The sequence below is a fragment of the Triticum aestivum genome, chromosome 2D (genome assembly GCF_018294505.1).
Source record: "Triticum aestivum cultivar Chinese Spring chromosome 2D, IWGSC CS RefSeq v2.1, whole genome shotgun sequence".
NCBI lineage: Eukaryota > Viridiplantae > Streptophyta > Magnoliopsida > Poales > Poaceae > Triticum > Triticum aestivum.
In genome coordinates this window covers 289108229-289125389 of record NC_057799.1, presented here as the reverse complement: position 1 = coordinate 289125389, position 17161 = coordinate 289108229, and the positions used below count along the sequence as shown (strand labels likewise).

At 47.3% G+C, this 17161-nt stretch overlaps 1 protein-coding gene across 1 annotated transcript; it reads left to right on the top strand.

Moving 5' to 3' along the window:
- The first annotated feature begins 11002 nt into the window (after positions 1-11002).
- LOC123052789 (40S ribosomal protein S15) lies at positions 11003-13499 on the top strand. Its single transcript, XM_044476126.1, has 4 exons — positions 11003-11178; positions 11269-11423; positions 11513-11570; positions 13053-13499. Exons 1-4 carry the CDS (start codon positions 11176-11178, stop codon positions 13299-13301), a joined length of 465 nt encoding a protein of 154 aa, XP_044332061.1. The 5' UTR covers positions 11003-11175; the 3' UTR covers positions 13302-13499.
- Positions 13500-17161: the final 3662 nt, after the last annotated feature.

Here is a 17161-nt window from a genome sequence, read left to right as displayed (position 1 = left end):
CACCCCTCAACAAAATGGTGTTGCGGAGAGGAAGAACCGGACGTTGATGGATGCGGCAAGGACCATGAGGGCGGAGTTCAAGTCTCCATACAACTTTTGGGCCGAAGCCATCAACACCGCGTGTCATGCATCAAATCGTCTCTATCTCCGCAAAGGCTTGAACAAGACTCCATATGAGATACTCACCGGTAACAAGCCCAACCTCAAGTACTTTCGGGTGTTCGGGTGTAAGTGTTTCATTCTCAAGAAAGGTGTTTGTTTGTTTAAATTCGAGGCTAGAGCTTATGAGGGCATATTTGTTGGTTATGCTACAAACTCTCATGCTTACCGTGTCCTCAATAAGTCCACGGGGCTTATTGAGGAGACGTGTAACGTGGAGTTTGATGAGAATAATGGCTCCCAAGTGGAGCAAAGTGGCACTTGTGATGTAGGTCATGAAATTCCTCCTCAAGCCATAAGAAGAATGGGTGTTGGTTTTATCCTACCCATTGAGGAACCCCTTGTGGCCGAAGGAGAAGGACAATGCTCCACTCAAGTGGAGCCATCACCAACCCAAGGCCCACACGCTTCCGAAGAACAAAGTGAAGGCCCCCAACCTCAAGAATAAGACCAAGGGCAAGATCAATCCCAAGATGGTGTTGTAACATCAAGTGATGCCCAAGGTCAAGTTCTCTCCTCCGAGCAAGTTCAAGATCAAGAGCTTCCTCGAGATCAAGAACAAGCTCAAGACGACACTCAAGATGATCAAGTGACCGCTCCTCGACTCACCCCCGAGGAGGAATTGGAGCGTCGTGCTGCCAAGATTGCTTCCAAGCTCTCCACCAAGGTTCATCTCATGAAGAATGTTCTTGGAAGCATTCAAAAGGGGGTAAGCACTCTTAGACAATTGGCAAACTATTGTGAACATCACGCGTTTGTCTCTTGTGTTGAACCCCAAAAGGTATATGAGGCGCTCGAAGATCCGGATTGGCTTAATGCCATGCATGAAGAACTCAACAACTTCGAGTACAACAAGGTGTGGAGATTGGTGCCAAGGCCAACGGGGAACCACAATGTCATTGGAACCAAGTGGATATTCAAGAACAAGCAAGATGCTCATGGGACCATCGTTCGCAACAAGGCAAGATTGGTGGCACAAGGCTACTCCCAAGTCAAGGGTATCGACTACGGTGAAACCTTTGCTCCCGTTGCTCGCCTTGAATCCATTCGTTTGTTGATTGCTTATGCTTCTCATCACAACTTTAAGTTGCAACAAATGGATGTTAAAAGTGCTTTTCTTAATGGTCCTATTAATGAGTTGGTATATGTCAAGCAACCCCCCGGGTTCGAGGATCCCTACTTTCCCGATCATGTGTATCAACTCGATAAGGCACTCTATGGCCTTAAACAAGCCCCACGTGCGTGGTATGACCACCTTACCGAGTTGTTACAAGACCGTGGATTTGAAGTTGGGCTAATCGACCCCACTCTTTTTACTAAGAAGGTCAAAGGGGAGTTGTTTGTGTGCCAACTATATGTTGATGATATTATCTTTGGTTCCCCTAACAAAGCTTTCAATGAGGAATTTGCCGCTCTCATGACCTCTAAGTTCAAGATGTCTTCGATGGGAGAGTTGAAGTTCTTCCTTGGATTCGAAGTCAAACAAAGAAGAGAAGGAACCTTCATCAACCAAGCCAAATACACTCAAGACATGCTAAAGAGATTCAAGCTAAGTGATGTCAAGCCGGCTTCCACTCCAATGCCCACCAAGTGCCAACTTGACATTGATCCCAATGGTAAAGCGGTGGATCAAAAGGTATATCGCTCCATGATTGGCTCCTTGCTTTACCTTTGTGCATCTAGACCGGATATCATGTTGAGTGTGGGAATTTGTGCACGGTTTCAAGCCGCACCTAAGGAAAGCCACTTTGTGGCGGTCAAGCGAATCTTTCGATATTTGGCTCATACCCCAAACTTTGGCTTATGGTACCCAAGAGGAGCAAACTTCAAGCTTGTAGGATATTCGGACTCCGATTGGGCGGGAGACAAAGTGGATAGGAAGTCCACTTCCGGAGGGTGCCAATTTCTTGGTTGCTCTTTGGTGAGTTGGTCTTCCAAGAAACAAAGTTGTGTGTCTCTCTCGTCCACCGAAGCGGAGTATGTGGCGGCCGGTAGTTGTTGTGCACAACTTCTTTGGATGAGGCAAACTTTAAAGGATTACGGTGTCATTTGTGACAAAGTGCCTCTTTGGTGTGACAATGAAAGTGCCACCAAGATTTCTCTCAACCCGGTCCAACACTTCAAGACGAAGCATATTGAGATTCGGTATCACTTCATCCGGGATCACATTAGGCGAGGGGAGATCGAGCTCAACCATGTCAACACTCATGATAACCTTGCGGATATTTTCGCGAAGCCCTGGGATGAAGCAAGATTTCGCGAGTTAAGGCATGAGCTAAATATCATTGATTCGAGCAATGTGACTTGAACCCTTGCACATCCCACCATACTCAACTTGTTGTCTTGTTTAGGTGTAGGCATGGACATAGGGGGAGTGTTGTTCTCTCAATGAACTCTTCCTCCCCCCATTATGCATAAATTGATCGAGTCTTTCACATTAGCCATTTTTTATGGTACTTGTGCTTCAAAGAGGAGTTTTGGTCATGGGCCCAAGGATAATTCTTCGCGGCGCCATATCATTTGCTCAAACATAGGTGGCCATGGCCACCGCCCTCTCTTCTCGAGAGTTTGTTTGTGTGCTGTTTCTTGTTGCTTGTGCTTCTCTCTTGTGAGTGGTTGTGTTTTGGTGTGGTCGTGTTCGGGTTTGGCTTGTCGTGTCTTGTGTGGTCCTGCTGTTTTTCTCTAGTCGAGCATAAGTCTTCTTTCCCCTCCTTGTTTCTGCTTTGGGGCGCCTGAGCGGTACTACCGCGTCGGCAGAGCGGTACTACCGCTTATAAGCGGTACTACCGCCCGGCAGACTCGGTACTACCATGGAGTGGTTCAATGGGCGCTTCGTGCTCCAGATCTGCACCAGGGCGGTACTACCGTGCCTTGCGCGGTACTACCGCTTGGGGCTGGGCGTGTGGGGTATGTATTGGGCAGGGGGAGTGTCTACTCCCCCATACCCGTCCAATTTGCCCCATCCCCTCGTCCTCTCCTCTCTCTCAGGCGACTCCCCAAGCACCGGAGGCTGGCCGCCGGGCCGCCGGATTCAGGCCGGCTCCCTCGTTTCCGTCCGGTGGGATCATTCCCCACCCTCTCCTCGTGCCATGGATGCCGGTATTGCCCCCGTTCTTCTCTCCCTTGGTTCTCCTTCTTGAATCTAGGTTTTTGGGCTATACTCGTTGCATCCCTCGATTTAGTTGTTGAATCGAGGCTTAGGAAGGACTTGGGAGACTGCTAGACTAGGGTGTTTGTTGATTAGGTGTAGAAATATGATCTTTTGCATCTCCGGTAGTACCGGACCTTGTCGCGGTAGGTGTCAGCCCGCTGACAACCGCTCCAGTGGTACTACCGCTGTACCCTAGCGGTACTACCGCTTATAAGCGGTACTACCGCTCTGGTGCACGGTACTACCGCCCTGAGATGCCATTGCTCCTGTTTCTATACCTAATCCTCTTGTTGGTCTTCGTCTTTCCCTGGCTTATGCTCTCTTGCTTTTGTGGTCTTTGTGTGCGTGTGCTTTTAGGTGGTAGTAGCTCCGGGCATCAGGCCCGCCGCAAGAATCCGGACCGTGCAACAGGTTCCAAGCGCTATCGCTCGTCAGATGTTCCAGAGTCTGCTGCTGGTGGTGGTGAGGGTGTCTCTTCTGCGCCACCAAGACGCAAGGCCAAGGTTCCAACGTCAAAGACCTCCGCTTTGCGCAAGCCTGCCAATCAGATGTCTAGAATGGAGTTCTGTACCAAGAGGAAGCTCAATCCCTACCATGCGGACCAGGAGCCTGCTCTTCTGCGCCGTCCATTCTGGAACAGGTTTTAGCAGTCTATCTATCACGATGTCTTGAAGAAGAAGAAGAAGAAGAACTTGTTTGTGAAGGTCAAGTCTGTCGATCTCTCGCACATGGAGAAGGACTTGCAATACTTTGGGATGCTCTACAGAGGTGTGAGGAGTTGGATATCAAGAGGATCATTTCCTTCAACAAGGACTTTGATGCCGAGCTCGTGGCCCAGTTCTTTGCCACCGTTCACTTTGGGCATGATCCGGCCCGCACTCTGACTTGGATGACCAATGGCCGTCTTCTGTCCACCCCTTGGAAGGACTTCATGGTCAACTTATCGTACGATGATGAGGGTGCCCAGACCCCACTTGGGTTTCGCCCTCATAAGGAGATTGCTGCTACTCATAAGGAGAAGCTTTGGCCCTATTCTACCAGGAAGGTGTCAGAGACTGGGAAGGTTACTTATGAGCTCTGGCCCTTCCTTGACATCATGCATCGTATCTTCAGGAACAGTCTGTTTCCTCGGGTTGGCAACTTGGATCAGGTGCACTCTTACCTAGTTGACTTGCTCCTATTCTGTCAAGAAGAGAAGGACTCTCCCCTGGTGCTGGACGTGTCACATGTGATGTGGTCTGAGCTTCACTCTGCTGTCATGGAGCGCAAGTGCATCATCTAAGGGCCCTATCTTATGCAGCTTATCGAGGACACTTGGGCAGCCAAGTTTCCAGATGAGGAGCTTGTCACAGACAACATGGTGTCTCATGACACTATCGAGTTGCGTCAGAAGGAGAAGTGGAGTTCGTCTACTCCGGCACCTCCAGTGTAGGAGACTGTCCTATCTGATGAGGAGGATGATGATGATGGGCCGGAGTATGTGCCCCCATCTGAGGAGCCCTCTTGGGCGAAGAAACTCAAGGAGAAGATGAAGCGTCTGTTCTGCTTTCAGGCCAAGGGCCAGTACAAGGTTCATAAGGAGGCCAAGATGGCTCGTCGCCGTGACAAGGCTATTATGAGACAGGTTGGCCTTGAGGCTCCAGATGGCTCTGAGGAGAGGATCACTGATGAGGAGTCCTGGATCAGAGTGCATTGCCCGTGGTCTGACACTGAGGAGGACACCGGAGTTCATACTTCTCCCCGTGCTGCAGAGGTTTCTGAGGAAGAGGAGGAGGAGGAGCATGACTGGTGATGCCATGGAGACCTACTACCATCGTGTGTCGTGTCGTCCCTTTTGGTGTCTTGATGCCAAAGGGGGAGAGTTAGCGATTTGCCTTAGGTCTTGTGTTGGCGTGTGTGTTGGTGTGTTCGTGTTCGTGTCTCGTGTTCGTTGTGTTCGTTCGTTTTCGTTCGCTTTCTTTCGGCTGTGAGCAAGACCATATGGTGTAAGACATATTTGAACTACCCTATCCTATCTACTTTAGTATCAAGTACCCTATTATATTGTGAGATGCTTCTTTTTCAGCATTTATATTATTGCTCTCTGCTCGTCCTTGCTTAGTTGTACTTGTTGTTATTCTTATATGCAAGGATGTTGTCTACCTACAAAATATAGGGGGAGTTTGATCCTAAAGATGTGCACATAGCCTTTCATCCTAATTCCTTGGTGCACATCTCTAGGGGGAGCCCGTCTATATTTTGTTAGAAGGGGGTTTGCTTACTTTCAGTTACTATTTTGTGCAAATCCCGTGTTGTCATCAATCCACCAAAAAGGGGGAGATTGTAAGGGCATATTTATCCCTTAAGTAGTTTTGGTGATTGATGACAATACGTTTGCGGACTAATCGTGTGCACTAAGTGTTTCAGGTGATCTAATATAAGGGCACTTTGCGATTGTTACCCTTCGAGGTCTTCACTTTGGACGGATTATTTTCCTTCGTTTCTTTACGGTGGAATTGAGTCGTAGGGATAACCGTACTATCAAAAGGGGATCCGTTTCGGAAGAGTATGGGTGGAATCATCACGTACACATTTTCCTTGCACCCACGCTGTCTTCTTGCCTGTTGGAGTTTCCGTGTTGTGCAAAACAAGGGGTGCCTTGTGCTAAGCGGTAGTACCGCGGCCAGGGCGGTACTACCGCCTATTGGCGGTAGTACCGCTTGTTAGTGCCGCTGGTACTACCGCTCCTGTTGTGCTCTCGACTTTTTCGTGTCGGGTTTTCGTATAGGACCACGCAGGGGGTGGTAGTAGGGACGGCAGTAGGGCGCGGTAGTACCGCCCTAAGGGCGGTAGTACTGCTCCTACTTCCGCTCCACTGCCGCTCTACTCGCTGCCCTCCCCTGTTTTTCCAGCGGGTGTAGGAAGCGGCAGTACCGCTCTCAGGGCGGTAGTACCGCCCTAGTGCGTGTACTTCTTCCTCCTTTGTCCTGTTTGCCCGCCTGCCTGCTTGCCACAGCGGTAGTGCCGCTGTGGCAGCGGTACTACCGCTCCAGCAACGGTAGTACCGCCCAGATGTGGGCTGCGGGCTGCATAACGGTTGGATGTGTCCCCCCCACTATATAAAGGGGTCTTCTTCTCCAAGAAAACTTACCTCTTCCATCCCCAAACTCCATTGTTGCTCCAAGCTCCATTTTCTCCCGATCTCTCTCCCTAGCCAATCAAACTTGTTGATTTTCTAGGGATTGGTTGAGAAGGCCCGGATCTACACTTCCACCAAGAGAAATTTGATTCCCCCACTAATCCCTTGTGGATCTTGTTACTCTTGGGTGTTTGAGCACCCTAGACGGTTGAGGTCACCTCGGAGCCATAGTCCATTGTGGTGAAGCTTCGTGGTGTCGTTGGGAGCCTCCAATTAAGTTGTGGAGATTGCCCCAACCTTGTTTGTAAAGGTTCGGTCGCCGCCTCCAAGGGCACCAATAGTGGAATCACGGCATCTCGCATTGTGTGAGGGCGTGAGGAGAATACGACGGCCCTAGTGGCTTCTTGGGGAGCATTGTGCCTTCACACCGCTCCAACGGAGACGTACTTCCCCTCAAAGGGAAGGAACTTCCGTAACACATCCTCGTCTTCACCGGCTCCACTCTTGGTTATTTCGTACCTTTACTTGTGCAAGCTTATATTGTGTTGCATCTCTTGCTTGCTTGTGTGCTTGTTGTTGTTGCATCATATAGGTTGCTCACCTAGTTGCATATCTAGACAACCTACTTTGATGCAAAGTTTAATTTGAGAAAGAAAAGGTTAAAAATTGTTAGTTGCCTATTCACCCCCCCTCTAGTCAACTATATCGATCCTTTCACTTGTCATTCTTCTTGAAGTTCCCTTTCTTTTCCTTTGCCCTTTTTCTTGAAACTAGTGGTGTTGTTAACCATCAACAATTGATGCTCTTTCTTGATTTCCACTTTCATCGATTTCAGCATCACGAAGAGCTCGGGAATCGTTTTCGTTATCCCTTGCATATTATAGTTCATCACGAAGTTTCAGTAACTTGGTGATAGTGACTAGAGAACTCTGCCAATCACTATCTTATCTGGAAGATTAACTCCCACTTGATTCAAGCAATTGTAGTACTCAGACATTCTGAGCACATGCTCACTGGTTGAGTTATTCTCCTCCATTTTGTAGGCAAAGTACTATCAGAGGTCTCATACCTCTTGACTCAGACATGAGTCTGAAATACCAATTCCAGCTCTTGGAACATCTCATATGCTCTGTGGCGTTCAAAACGTTTTTGAAGTCCCGGTTCTAAGCCGTAAAGCATGGCGCACTAAACTATCAAGTAGTCATCATATCGAGCTTGTCAAACGTTCATAACGTCTACATCTACTCCTGCAATAGGTCTGTCACCTAGCGGTGCATCAAGGACATAATTTTTCTGTGCGACAATGAGGATAATCCTCAGATCACGGACCTAGTCTGCATCATTGCTACTATCATCTTTCAACTTATTTTTCTCTAGGAACATTGCAAGCTATTGATCTATAACATAATTTGCAAATACTATCAGGACTAAGTTCATGATAAATTAAAGTTCAATTAATCAAATTACTTAAGAACTCCCACTTAGATAGACATCCCTCAAGTCATCTAAATGATACGTGATCTAAATCAACTAAACCATGTCCGATCATCACGTGAGATGGAGTAGTCATCAATGGTGAACATCTCTATGTTGATCATATCTACTATATGATTCACGTTCGACCTTTCGGTCTCCAGTGTTCCGGGCCATGTCTGTACATGCTAGGCTCGTCAAGTTTAACCCGAGTATTCCGCATGTGCAAAACTGTCTTGCACCCGTTGTACGTGAACGCAGAGCCTATCTGTTGTAGGGTGGAACCCTAGGTGAAGATCTTTCACGAATTGGAGGGGAAATCCCCAAGAACAAGAAGAACACAAAGGGGGAAAACAAGAGGAACACTTAAATTGACTTGATCCAATCACACATGTGCTAGATCTAATCACACAAAGAGAGATACAAGGGTCCAAATCCAACACAAGAAGATACAAGAGGTAACTAGTTCATCCCAATCCTATGAGGAAAGAGTCTTGATGATCCTATGATGGGGATCCTTCCCTAGATGGGGCCTTGGAATCCACAAGAGGATCTTCTCCCTTAGGAGGTCATGATCTCCAAGAGGAGGAAGATGAGCAAAGCTCTCTCAATATCTCACATATACTTTGCTATCCTCTCAAATGAGCTAGGGAAGGGGCATATATAGTCTATGGACGACATAGAGGGGAGAGAGGGGTACAAGGGTCAATTGCCCAAAATGCACGCAGGTATATTCGGAGTCGTCCGGGCACCCGGGGTGCGGAGGACCGGGCACCCGGTCCGGTCAGGGAGGCCGCGGCCAAGTAACCTTTGGGCCGGGCACCCGGGGGTTGATGGCGTGGGCACTCGGTGCGGGCTGGGGCCGAGCCCAGGAGGAGGCCGGGCACCCGGGGGTGATGGCCCGGGCACCCGGGGTGGCGGAAGGCTCCCAGGCGGGGCAGGCCAGGTACCCGGGGCGGCCAGGCGAGGCCGAGGTGCGGCGGCCGGGCACCCGGGCCGACGGGCCGGGCACCCGGGGTGGCCTCTGCCAACGCCCAGGTCGGGGCCGGGCACTCGGTGCCGAAGTGGCCGGGCACCCGGGGCGGCCAGGGTCTTCCCCAGCCAGCTGGAGGAGGGGGCCGGGCACCCGAGCTGTAGACGGTTGGGCATCCGGGGTAGTCTGGGGCCTTCCTTGCTTCACGATTCGTCCTTCTTCTTCCTTCTTCTTCTCCATATGTGCTTGGGTCTCCCTCCTAGCTTCTTCACGGACTTCTTCTTGGTACCTAAGAATGCACAACAATTCCGTTTGAGGTAGAACCAAATTCTCATGTGAATTCGAATGGAGTTCGAAGAGGAAGGAGTCAACCTCGGTTTCGATGGCACGTGCACATGCCCTTGTGCTAGGTCCTCTCCGTGCTTGCGGTGGTGGTGTGACGTCCATGGGGATGGTCGAGGGATGCTCCGCATCATCTCCCCCCCTTGGGAGAGATCCGTCCACGGATCGTGATCTTCATCACCATTGGAAAGAGAGGGCGTCGCCGTGTAGAAGTGGACGACTACCAAGCACATATCATGTTGAAGCTCGAAATGGGCACTCTCCAATGTCGCACCGTCTTGTGATTCCTTCGAAACTACAGTCGCTTCACTTGGCTTTATCTTATTGAGCGTAAATCTGATGTGTTTGAAATTTTTCTGCAATTTCAAGCCCATTTTGAGCGTCTTCTTCAGCATAAAATCATACATGTCCAATCCGATGGGGGGGGGGAGTATCACAACCTCAATGCTTTCTTCAACAAGTTTGGGATTTCGTATTGTGTGTCGTGTCCTCATATGCATCAGCAGAATGGCACTGCTGAACGTAAGCATCATTGTATTGTTGAAACTGGCCGTGCTTTGCTTGCTCATGCATCAGTTCCTTTTCATTTTTGGAGTGATGCTGTCTCCACCACCTATTTTCTTATTAATAGGCTTCCTACACGACTCCTTGGGATGAAAACACCACTTGAACTCTTACTTAATGAAACTCCAAATTGTACGTTCCTCAAAGTGTTTGGGTGTGCGTGTTGGCCTCACCTTCGCCCCTATAATAAGCGCAAGCTCGAGTTTCGATCCAAAAAATGTGTCTTCCTCGGTTATAGTTCTGTTCACAAGGGGTACAAGTGCCTTCATGTTTCATCTAACCTTGTCCACATCTCGTGTGATGTGGTGTTTGACGAGAATGTGTTCCAATTTTCATCACGTCCGTCTGCTCACACCACTCTGGCATCACTTTTCCGTTCCACCTCTCCGTCGCTCTGATACCATGCAAAACTTAGGGTTTGGGAAACTGCTCGACACCCTAACACGAGTGTGGCTATCTCATATATAAAAGAGGTACACCAGGGTGTATAATACAGAATACAAGTCATGTACAGATGCTACATATTATACAGTCTAAGAGGTACACCAAGGTGTACAATACAGAATACAAGTCATGTACAGATGCTATGTATTATACAATCTAACATAGATAAAGTGGTGGGATAGAAAAAAGGTGAGAAGGTTTTAATCGTAGTGGAGGCCACACTATCAACTCCCCTTTAATAATAAAGATTTTCTTTCCGCATGCTTCTATTTTTTTTCCGAACTTCATACCGATAACTTAGTGCACCTATGATGTGACCAAACATATGCAATATATCATTGCTTAAAATATTCATGTTCATGCAATCAGATTCCATAGAAATATATTACAACCAATTCCCATGGCCGGTTTATTTCATTAAAAATTGAGCGTCATCAAAATAGAGTTATTCTAAAAAAAAAGTTACTCATAGTCTAGCTAATGTTGGTCGTTCTGGTGGTAGCATTGATTGTTTGTTGCGCCGACTGCCACACAAGTAGCTCAAATTGTATTAGCAGACTGCAATTTCATTACCGAGGAATAAAATCCATTTTTTCCCGCAAAAAAGCATCTATTTTTTTCTTTTTTGAGAAAAAAAGGAGGATTAGAGTTTCTTGGTGGCGAGGACGAGCATAAAAGATCTGGAGAATGTTTTTTTTTGAGGGGTGTCTGGAGAATGGCTAACAGGTCAAATCGCACCGCCTGATTGGCTGCCGGCCCATGGAGTCTATCTGCTGCAAGCGGGGGGTTCACGCATCGCCCAAACATTTACCAGCCCAGCCCAAATGAATCACCACGCCCAGCTATATATATAAGCTCCCACTCTCACAAACCATTCTTCAGAACCCTAGAAGCCGCAGCTTCCCATTCCTCGCCGCCGCCGCTCCGTACCCGCTCGAAGCCAACCCGACCATGGTGAGTTCGAAACCCTGCATCAACCCTGCATCATCTCGTAACCCGTCCATGTCGCCCTCGTAACGCCGGATCGATGTTTCGTGTCCTCAGGCGGACGTCGACGTTGACACGGAGGTGGCCGCGGGCGCGCAGCCGAAGAAGAGGACGTTCCGCAAGTTCAGCTATCGCGGCGTGGATCTCGATGCCCTCCTCGACATGTCCACCGACGACCTTGTCCAGATGTTCCCCGCTCGCGCCCGCAGAAGGTACCTGTTGTCTATGCATCTCGCGCGTTCGAGTTTCGTTGTTTGTTGTCCTTCGTCTGATGTGGATGAATCGCTGTGTGCTCTGGCAGGTTCAAGAGGGGTCTCAAGAGGAAGCCCATGGCGCTCGTCAAGAAGCTGCGCAAGGCGGTGAGTTGCCCAGTCCTTTTTCTTTGTTTCCGTTTTATGAACATTCTGACTGATATAACTCAAGTTACTACTCCCTCCGTTCCTAAATACTTGTCTTTCTAGGCATTTCAACAAGTGACTACATACGGAGTAAAATGAATGGATCTACACTTTAAAATATGTCTACATACATCCGTATGTGATAGTCATTTGAAATGCCTAGAAAGACAAGTATTTAGGAACGGAGGGAGTACTAGTCTACTACCTTATACGGTATGATGCCTGGATCTGTCTACTTCTCACTACTGCGGGACTCAGGGATTTTAAGTTAGTTGTTTGGTTTCTGTCACAATAAATGTTTATGTTACCATTGTCTTCTCTTATTAAAAGGTTAATCTTAGCGTCATGTGCTGATTGGTACTGGGAAATAGACATTCTGTTACTCGAGCACATGCTGTTAATTCAGGTGCCTCTTATGTCTCCTCCAACAATCTTTAAGATCTATTGGCTACATGCTCGTGCATTGCTATCAATATTTTTTGTTTTGGTTGCAAGTTTAAACACTTGTGCCATCATAGGTCCCGAGTTTCTCTAAAACTATAAACTCTGATCTCCGTAGAATGTTTGAGAAATGTGTCAACTTCTATCAACTTGGTGAACGGGTTGCCACGAACTCAGATCTTTGTAAGACTAAAGATAGAATGTGTTGTTTTTCTGTCGCAAGGTCAGGTTTCCTCACTATGCTGTATGTTGTTGTGTAAGCGTTTATGGTGCTATGCATTTGATCTTTCCATCTTCACATAATCTGAGTTTGAAATTAGTTCAGACTATGTGAGCCGACTACTTTTGTTCTACCATATGAACTTCAGTAGTGCATTCATAACTAGCAATGCCGGCTATTATACTTAAATAACATGATTCTGAGCTGCTAACATAAAAAAAGGAGAATATGCTCTTTTCTCATTCTTTCCACTGTAATGTTGCAAATCTCACTGTATTATAGCTGCATTTCTATTCTATACTATATAATTGCCTGTGCGTTGCAGAGGGGCACCTTTTGTTTTCTTAATGCAATTGCACACTGAAAATGTATTTTAGCTTCCGATTGGATCAGCAGTTATTCAGTTACTAAATGAAACATGATTTTATTTCATAAATTAGAAGCTGACCAAAAAGCAGCCAAGACTAAATGGAAGAGTTGGGGTTGTCAAATCGAAGTAAACATAAGATGGAACCTTACATATTTTGTAAGAGATACTTATTGGCTTACCAGGAAACATGATCTTATTTGATAAATAGATGTTTTTTTAAGTAGTGTTGGTTTTAACAAAAACCGGTAGAAACAGCAAAAGCAAAAACGGAGGGGGAGGTTGGATGAAAGAATTAGTTAAGGAGGGGGAGTTGGGATGAAAGAATTAGTTGAGGGAAAACTAGCTTAAGCTAGAGCTTTTTATTTTGCCAACATGTAGTTAACTGACAATCTGTTTTGTTGGTCTTGAACAGAAAAAGGACGCTCCTGCTGGTGAGAAGCCTGAGCCAGTGAGGACACATCTCCGTAACATGATCATTGTCCCTGAGATGATTGGCAGCCTTATCGGTGTCTACAATGGCAAGACCTTCAACCAGGTTGAGATTAAGCCTGAGATGATTGGCCATTACCTTGCAGAGTTCTCTATCTCCTACAAGCCAGTGAAGCACGGTAGGCCCGGTATCGGTGCCACACACTCCTCCCGGTTCATTCCTCTTAAATGAGTTATGCCGCTTTCTACTTTGAAAGAATTCAGTACGGGCCATCTGGTGGCATGTCCATCTAGCTGTCTCCCTTGTTTTGAACCAGTTATATATCTAGTATTTGGTTCTGTTTAGCTATAATTTCGTTATGCACAATGAGCTGTTCTACCTAAATGCTGTGAGAATCTTGTTTCCATTGTGAAGGTTGATTTTGATTCATGCTGTGCTTGTCAGTTTGTGAGATTTTTTTTAATAAAATTCACACTTTTTGATTGGCAATCATTTGGCCTGCCCATCACCACTCAAAATGGCCATCTGATGGCCACAACACGAGCTCATAGGCTTTGTGATAACATCGTTTTGAGTCCCAGCCCATGTACTTAGGTTTTGCTTCGTGATACCATAGTTGTATCTGATTTTTTTGTGAGCGGTTAATGGATCATTTGAATTCTTTGTTACTATTGCTAGTTTTCAATTTTCACATTGATTTGTTGTGTAAATGGGTATGAATTGAGCACAGTAAACTCAGAAAGATAACTCAATTTTCTTGCAAAAAAAGAAAGAAAACTCTCAGTTTCCGTTGTCAAACCAAGGTAGGTTCAAGTTGCCCGTAGCCCCACGGTCAAATAGAGATATAAGTACACTACTAGCACCCATAACCCCACAGTATCTTGGATGAGTACTTAGCTCCAAAACTTGTGGTTCTCCCAATCAATGGTATCTATCAACCAAGGTTTGCCCTCGAACAATGGCCCTGTTTGGATATTCTACGAGTTAGAGGTTAGAGTTAAATTCTAACCCTGAACTAACCCTAAACTAACTCTAACCAAAGAGCTGTTTGGATGGTAGGGTTAGATTGACAATAAATATTCTTTCTCAATCATTTGACTACTTTGTACCTTTTTGGATGGGAGGGGTAAGCTTTTTTTACTAATTTTTCTAGTGGGCCCAGGAGAACTAACCTCTAGTGTGGGCTAATATTTTAAGATGGGTTAGATCCAACTAACCCAAACTAACCCATCATGTTTGGATACTTTTGGGTTATTTGAGCCCCAACTGACTAGAACTCACCTAACTTAGGGATCCAAACAGGGCCAATATAGGTAAGGGGTACGTGACCAATAATGTCATCATATCAAAGTTGAAGTTCAAATTACCGGAGTTTGGGGTACTTTGATGAATTACCAGTTTGAGGAATAGCACTGTAAATGTTCATGTAATGTACTCGGATGAATATGCCGCACCAAAAACTTCCTGTCAACACTCACCATCCAGTATCTAAAAATACTTTGGCCAAGAAAAAATTGTACCAATTGATTTGTTTGATCAACTTGAGATAGCTAGTACGTGCTGAAGAAGCTCCCATAGTAAAAGTTTTGAGAGAATCAATGTTGAAGTTGTGCTTACAAGAGTTTGTGGTGTTGTTTTTTTCCCGAATGTTGGCATGGCACACCCTCAAAGGCAGAACGCACCGCATAAGACGAGTGCTAAAAAAAAGAAAAAAAAGGGGTTGCACGGTTTATTGAGGAAAACCAGGCAAAAACCTATAACAATGCCTAGCAAGACTAGGCCTAAAGCAACACAAACACGCCAGAAAGGCCAACACCCCGCAACCTGTCCGGCCGGACACTCGAGCGCCTTCGTTGCTACCAGAGTGCATACTAAGAACATCGCCTTTGTTGCTACCAGAGTACATACTAAGAACCGTCGTATCAAACCAGGCTCCCACAAGTATATCCACGGATCTCGACGACATCGAAGAGGGACACTATGTCTGAAAGAGCAAACACAGGCCGCTTCAATCCGGAAGACATGGCCGGACACTTGTGTGGCTTCGTTGCTATCAGAGTGCATACTAAGAACTGTCGTATCAATCCAGGCTCCCACAAGTATATTCACGGATCTCAAAGACATCGAAGAGGAACACTATGTCTGAAAGAGCAAACATATGCTGCTTCAATCCCGTGAGGTGGGAAGACATAACTCGCCTGACGCACCTTGCATGTGAAGGGTGCTTCTGCTGCTCTCCTGGAGATTTCACACATGCCGCCGCCAACCACATCCACGATCATCGAGTCTCTCTGACCGAGTCTAGCTCCAAGACGATGTCCCTAAGAGGAAACATGATGCCGAGCAGGGTTAATGACGCTGTCACCGTCTGATCCGGAATCCCAGAGTGCGGCTTTCGCCGACAGCCTCACGGCCCAAACCCGTGACCCAGCCAGCCCTTTAGGCATACCACTTCCAGGACGCACGAGCGTCGCTACACATCTTGTCCTCAGGCCGTGCGCTCAGGAGGTCGCCGGCCAGCCACCCCGCCAGATCTGCCTTGGGCAAGCCCAACGCGTGAGCAAGTTTGTCCATATCGGGATCGGCCCTTGCTCTCCACGCGCAGGAGCTCGGTGCTCTCGCAACACTGCGCAGGCCATTGCGCTGCCCTGGCGTGCATTCCCGCGGGCTGTAGTAACCGTGAATATCGGAAGATGCAATTATGAGCCCGAGCACTTCTTTTTACATGACTGAGCATAAGCACATATGTGCTCTTTATCTTTTCCCCGAAGAACTTTTGATCTATTCATCAGGCCATGGCAGTATAAAGAACATATAAATAACAAAATTACATTCATGAGCGTAGACCACCTATAAACGATAATAAAGACTAGAGCGAGTCGAAGGTGAGCCGCCGCCATTGCCCCTCCTTCACCACGTCTTCGGATCTGTGTCCGATGTGCACACCAACTTTCATAAGTGCTCCGCTACGCTTGTCCAATGCTCGTCGGCCTAGGCTAGCTGACCGAGAACACGCTGGCATGCCTCATTGCACACTTTCCCATCACCTACCTAGGCATTCCCCTGTCGGCCAGGAAGGTTTCTGCAACGGTGATCATGCCGTTGGTGTAGAGGATAGCAAGGAAACTTCCAACCTGAAAGGGAAACGTTTCACACCGGCGGACCGGCGGAAGCTTCGGCCGGTCCAATCCACGTGCGCATGCGCGACCCACTCGCGAGCAACCACGTGGCATGGTGGACCCGAGTTGACTATTCCTCTGCGTTATCCCTTCTTCTCTTCCAGGCCTGTAACGCCCACGATGCGGCTATATCTCCCACGTGTCGAGGCACGACTTAGAGGCATAACCGCATAGTGGTTTTGTCGCAAGAAGGGTCATCTTCACACAATCCCATGTAATGAACAAGAATGGGATAAAGAGTTGGCTTACAATCGCCACTTCACACAATACATAAATATAATTCATACATCATCCAAAATACAAACATATAGACCGACTACGGTCAAAATCCAGATGAAAATAAAACAACCCCAAATGCTAGATCCCCGACCGTCCCAACTGGGCTCCACTACTGATCATCAGGAAAAGACACATAGTAACGACCACGTTCCTCATCGAACTCCCACTTGAGATCGACCCCATCATCTGCACTGGCATCGTCGGCACCTTCAACTGTTTTGGTAGAATCTGTGAGTCACGGGGACTCAGCAATCTCACACCCGCGAGATCAAGACTATTTAAGCTTGTAGGAAAAGCATGGTGTAATGAGGTGGAGCTGCAGCGGCAATAAGCATATATGGTGGCTAACATACGCAAAAGAGAGCGGGAAGAGAAGCAACGGAACGGTCGTCATCTAGCAATGACCAAGAAGTGATCCTGAACTCCTACTTACGTCATACATAACTCAGACCGTGTTCACTTCCCGGACTCCGCCGAGAAGAGACCATCACGGCTACACACGCAGTTGATGTATTTTAACTGGGTCAAGTGACAAGTTCTCTACAACCGGACATTAACAAATTCCCATCTGCCTCATAACCGCGGGCACGGCTTTCGAAAGATAATACCCTGCAGGGGTGTCCCAACTTAGCC

Coding starts and splice junctions, on each gene's coding strand:
- LOC123052789 (XM_044476126.1), top strand. Junction 11,424..11,512: donor CCCGCTCGCGCCCGCAGAAG/GTACCTGTTGTC, acceptor GTGCTCTGGCAG/GTTCAAGAGGGGTCTCAAGA. Junction 11,571..13,052: donor TCAAGAAGCTGCGCAAGGCG/GTGAGTTGCCCA, acceptor GGTCTTGAACAG/AAAAAGGACGCTCCTGCTGG.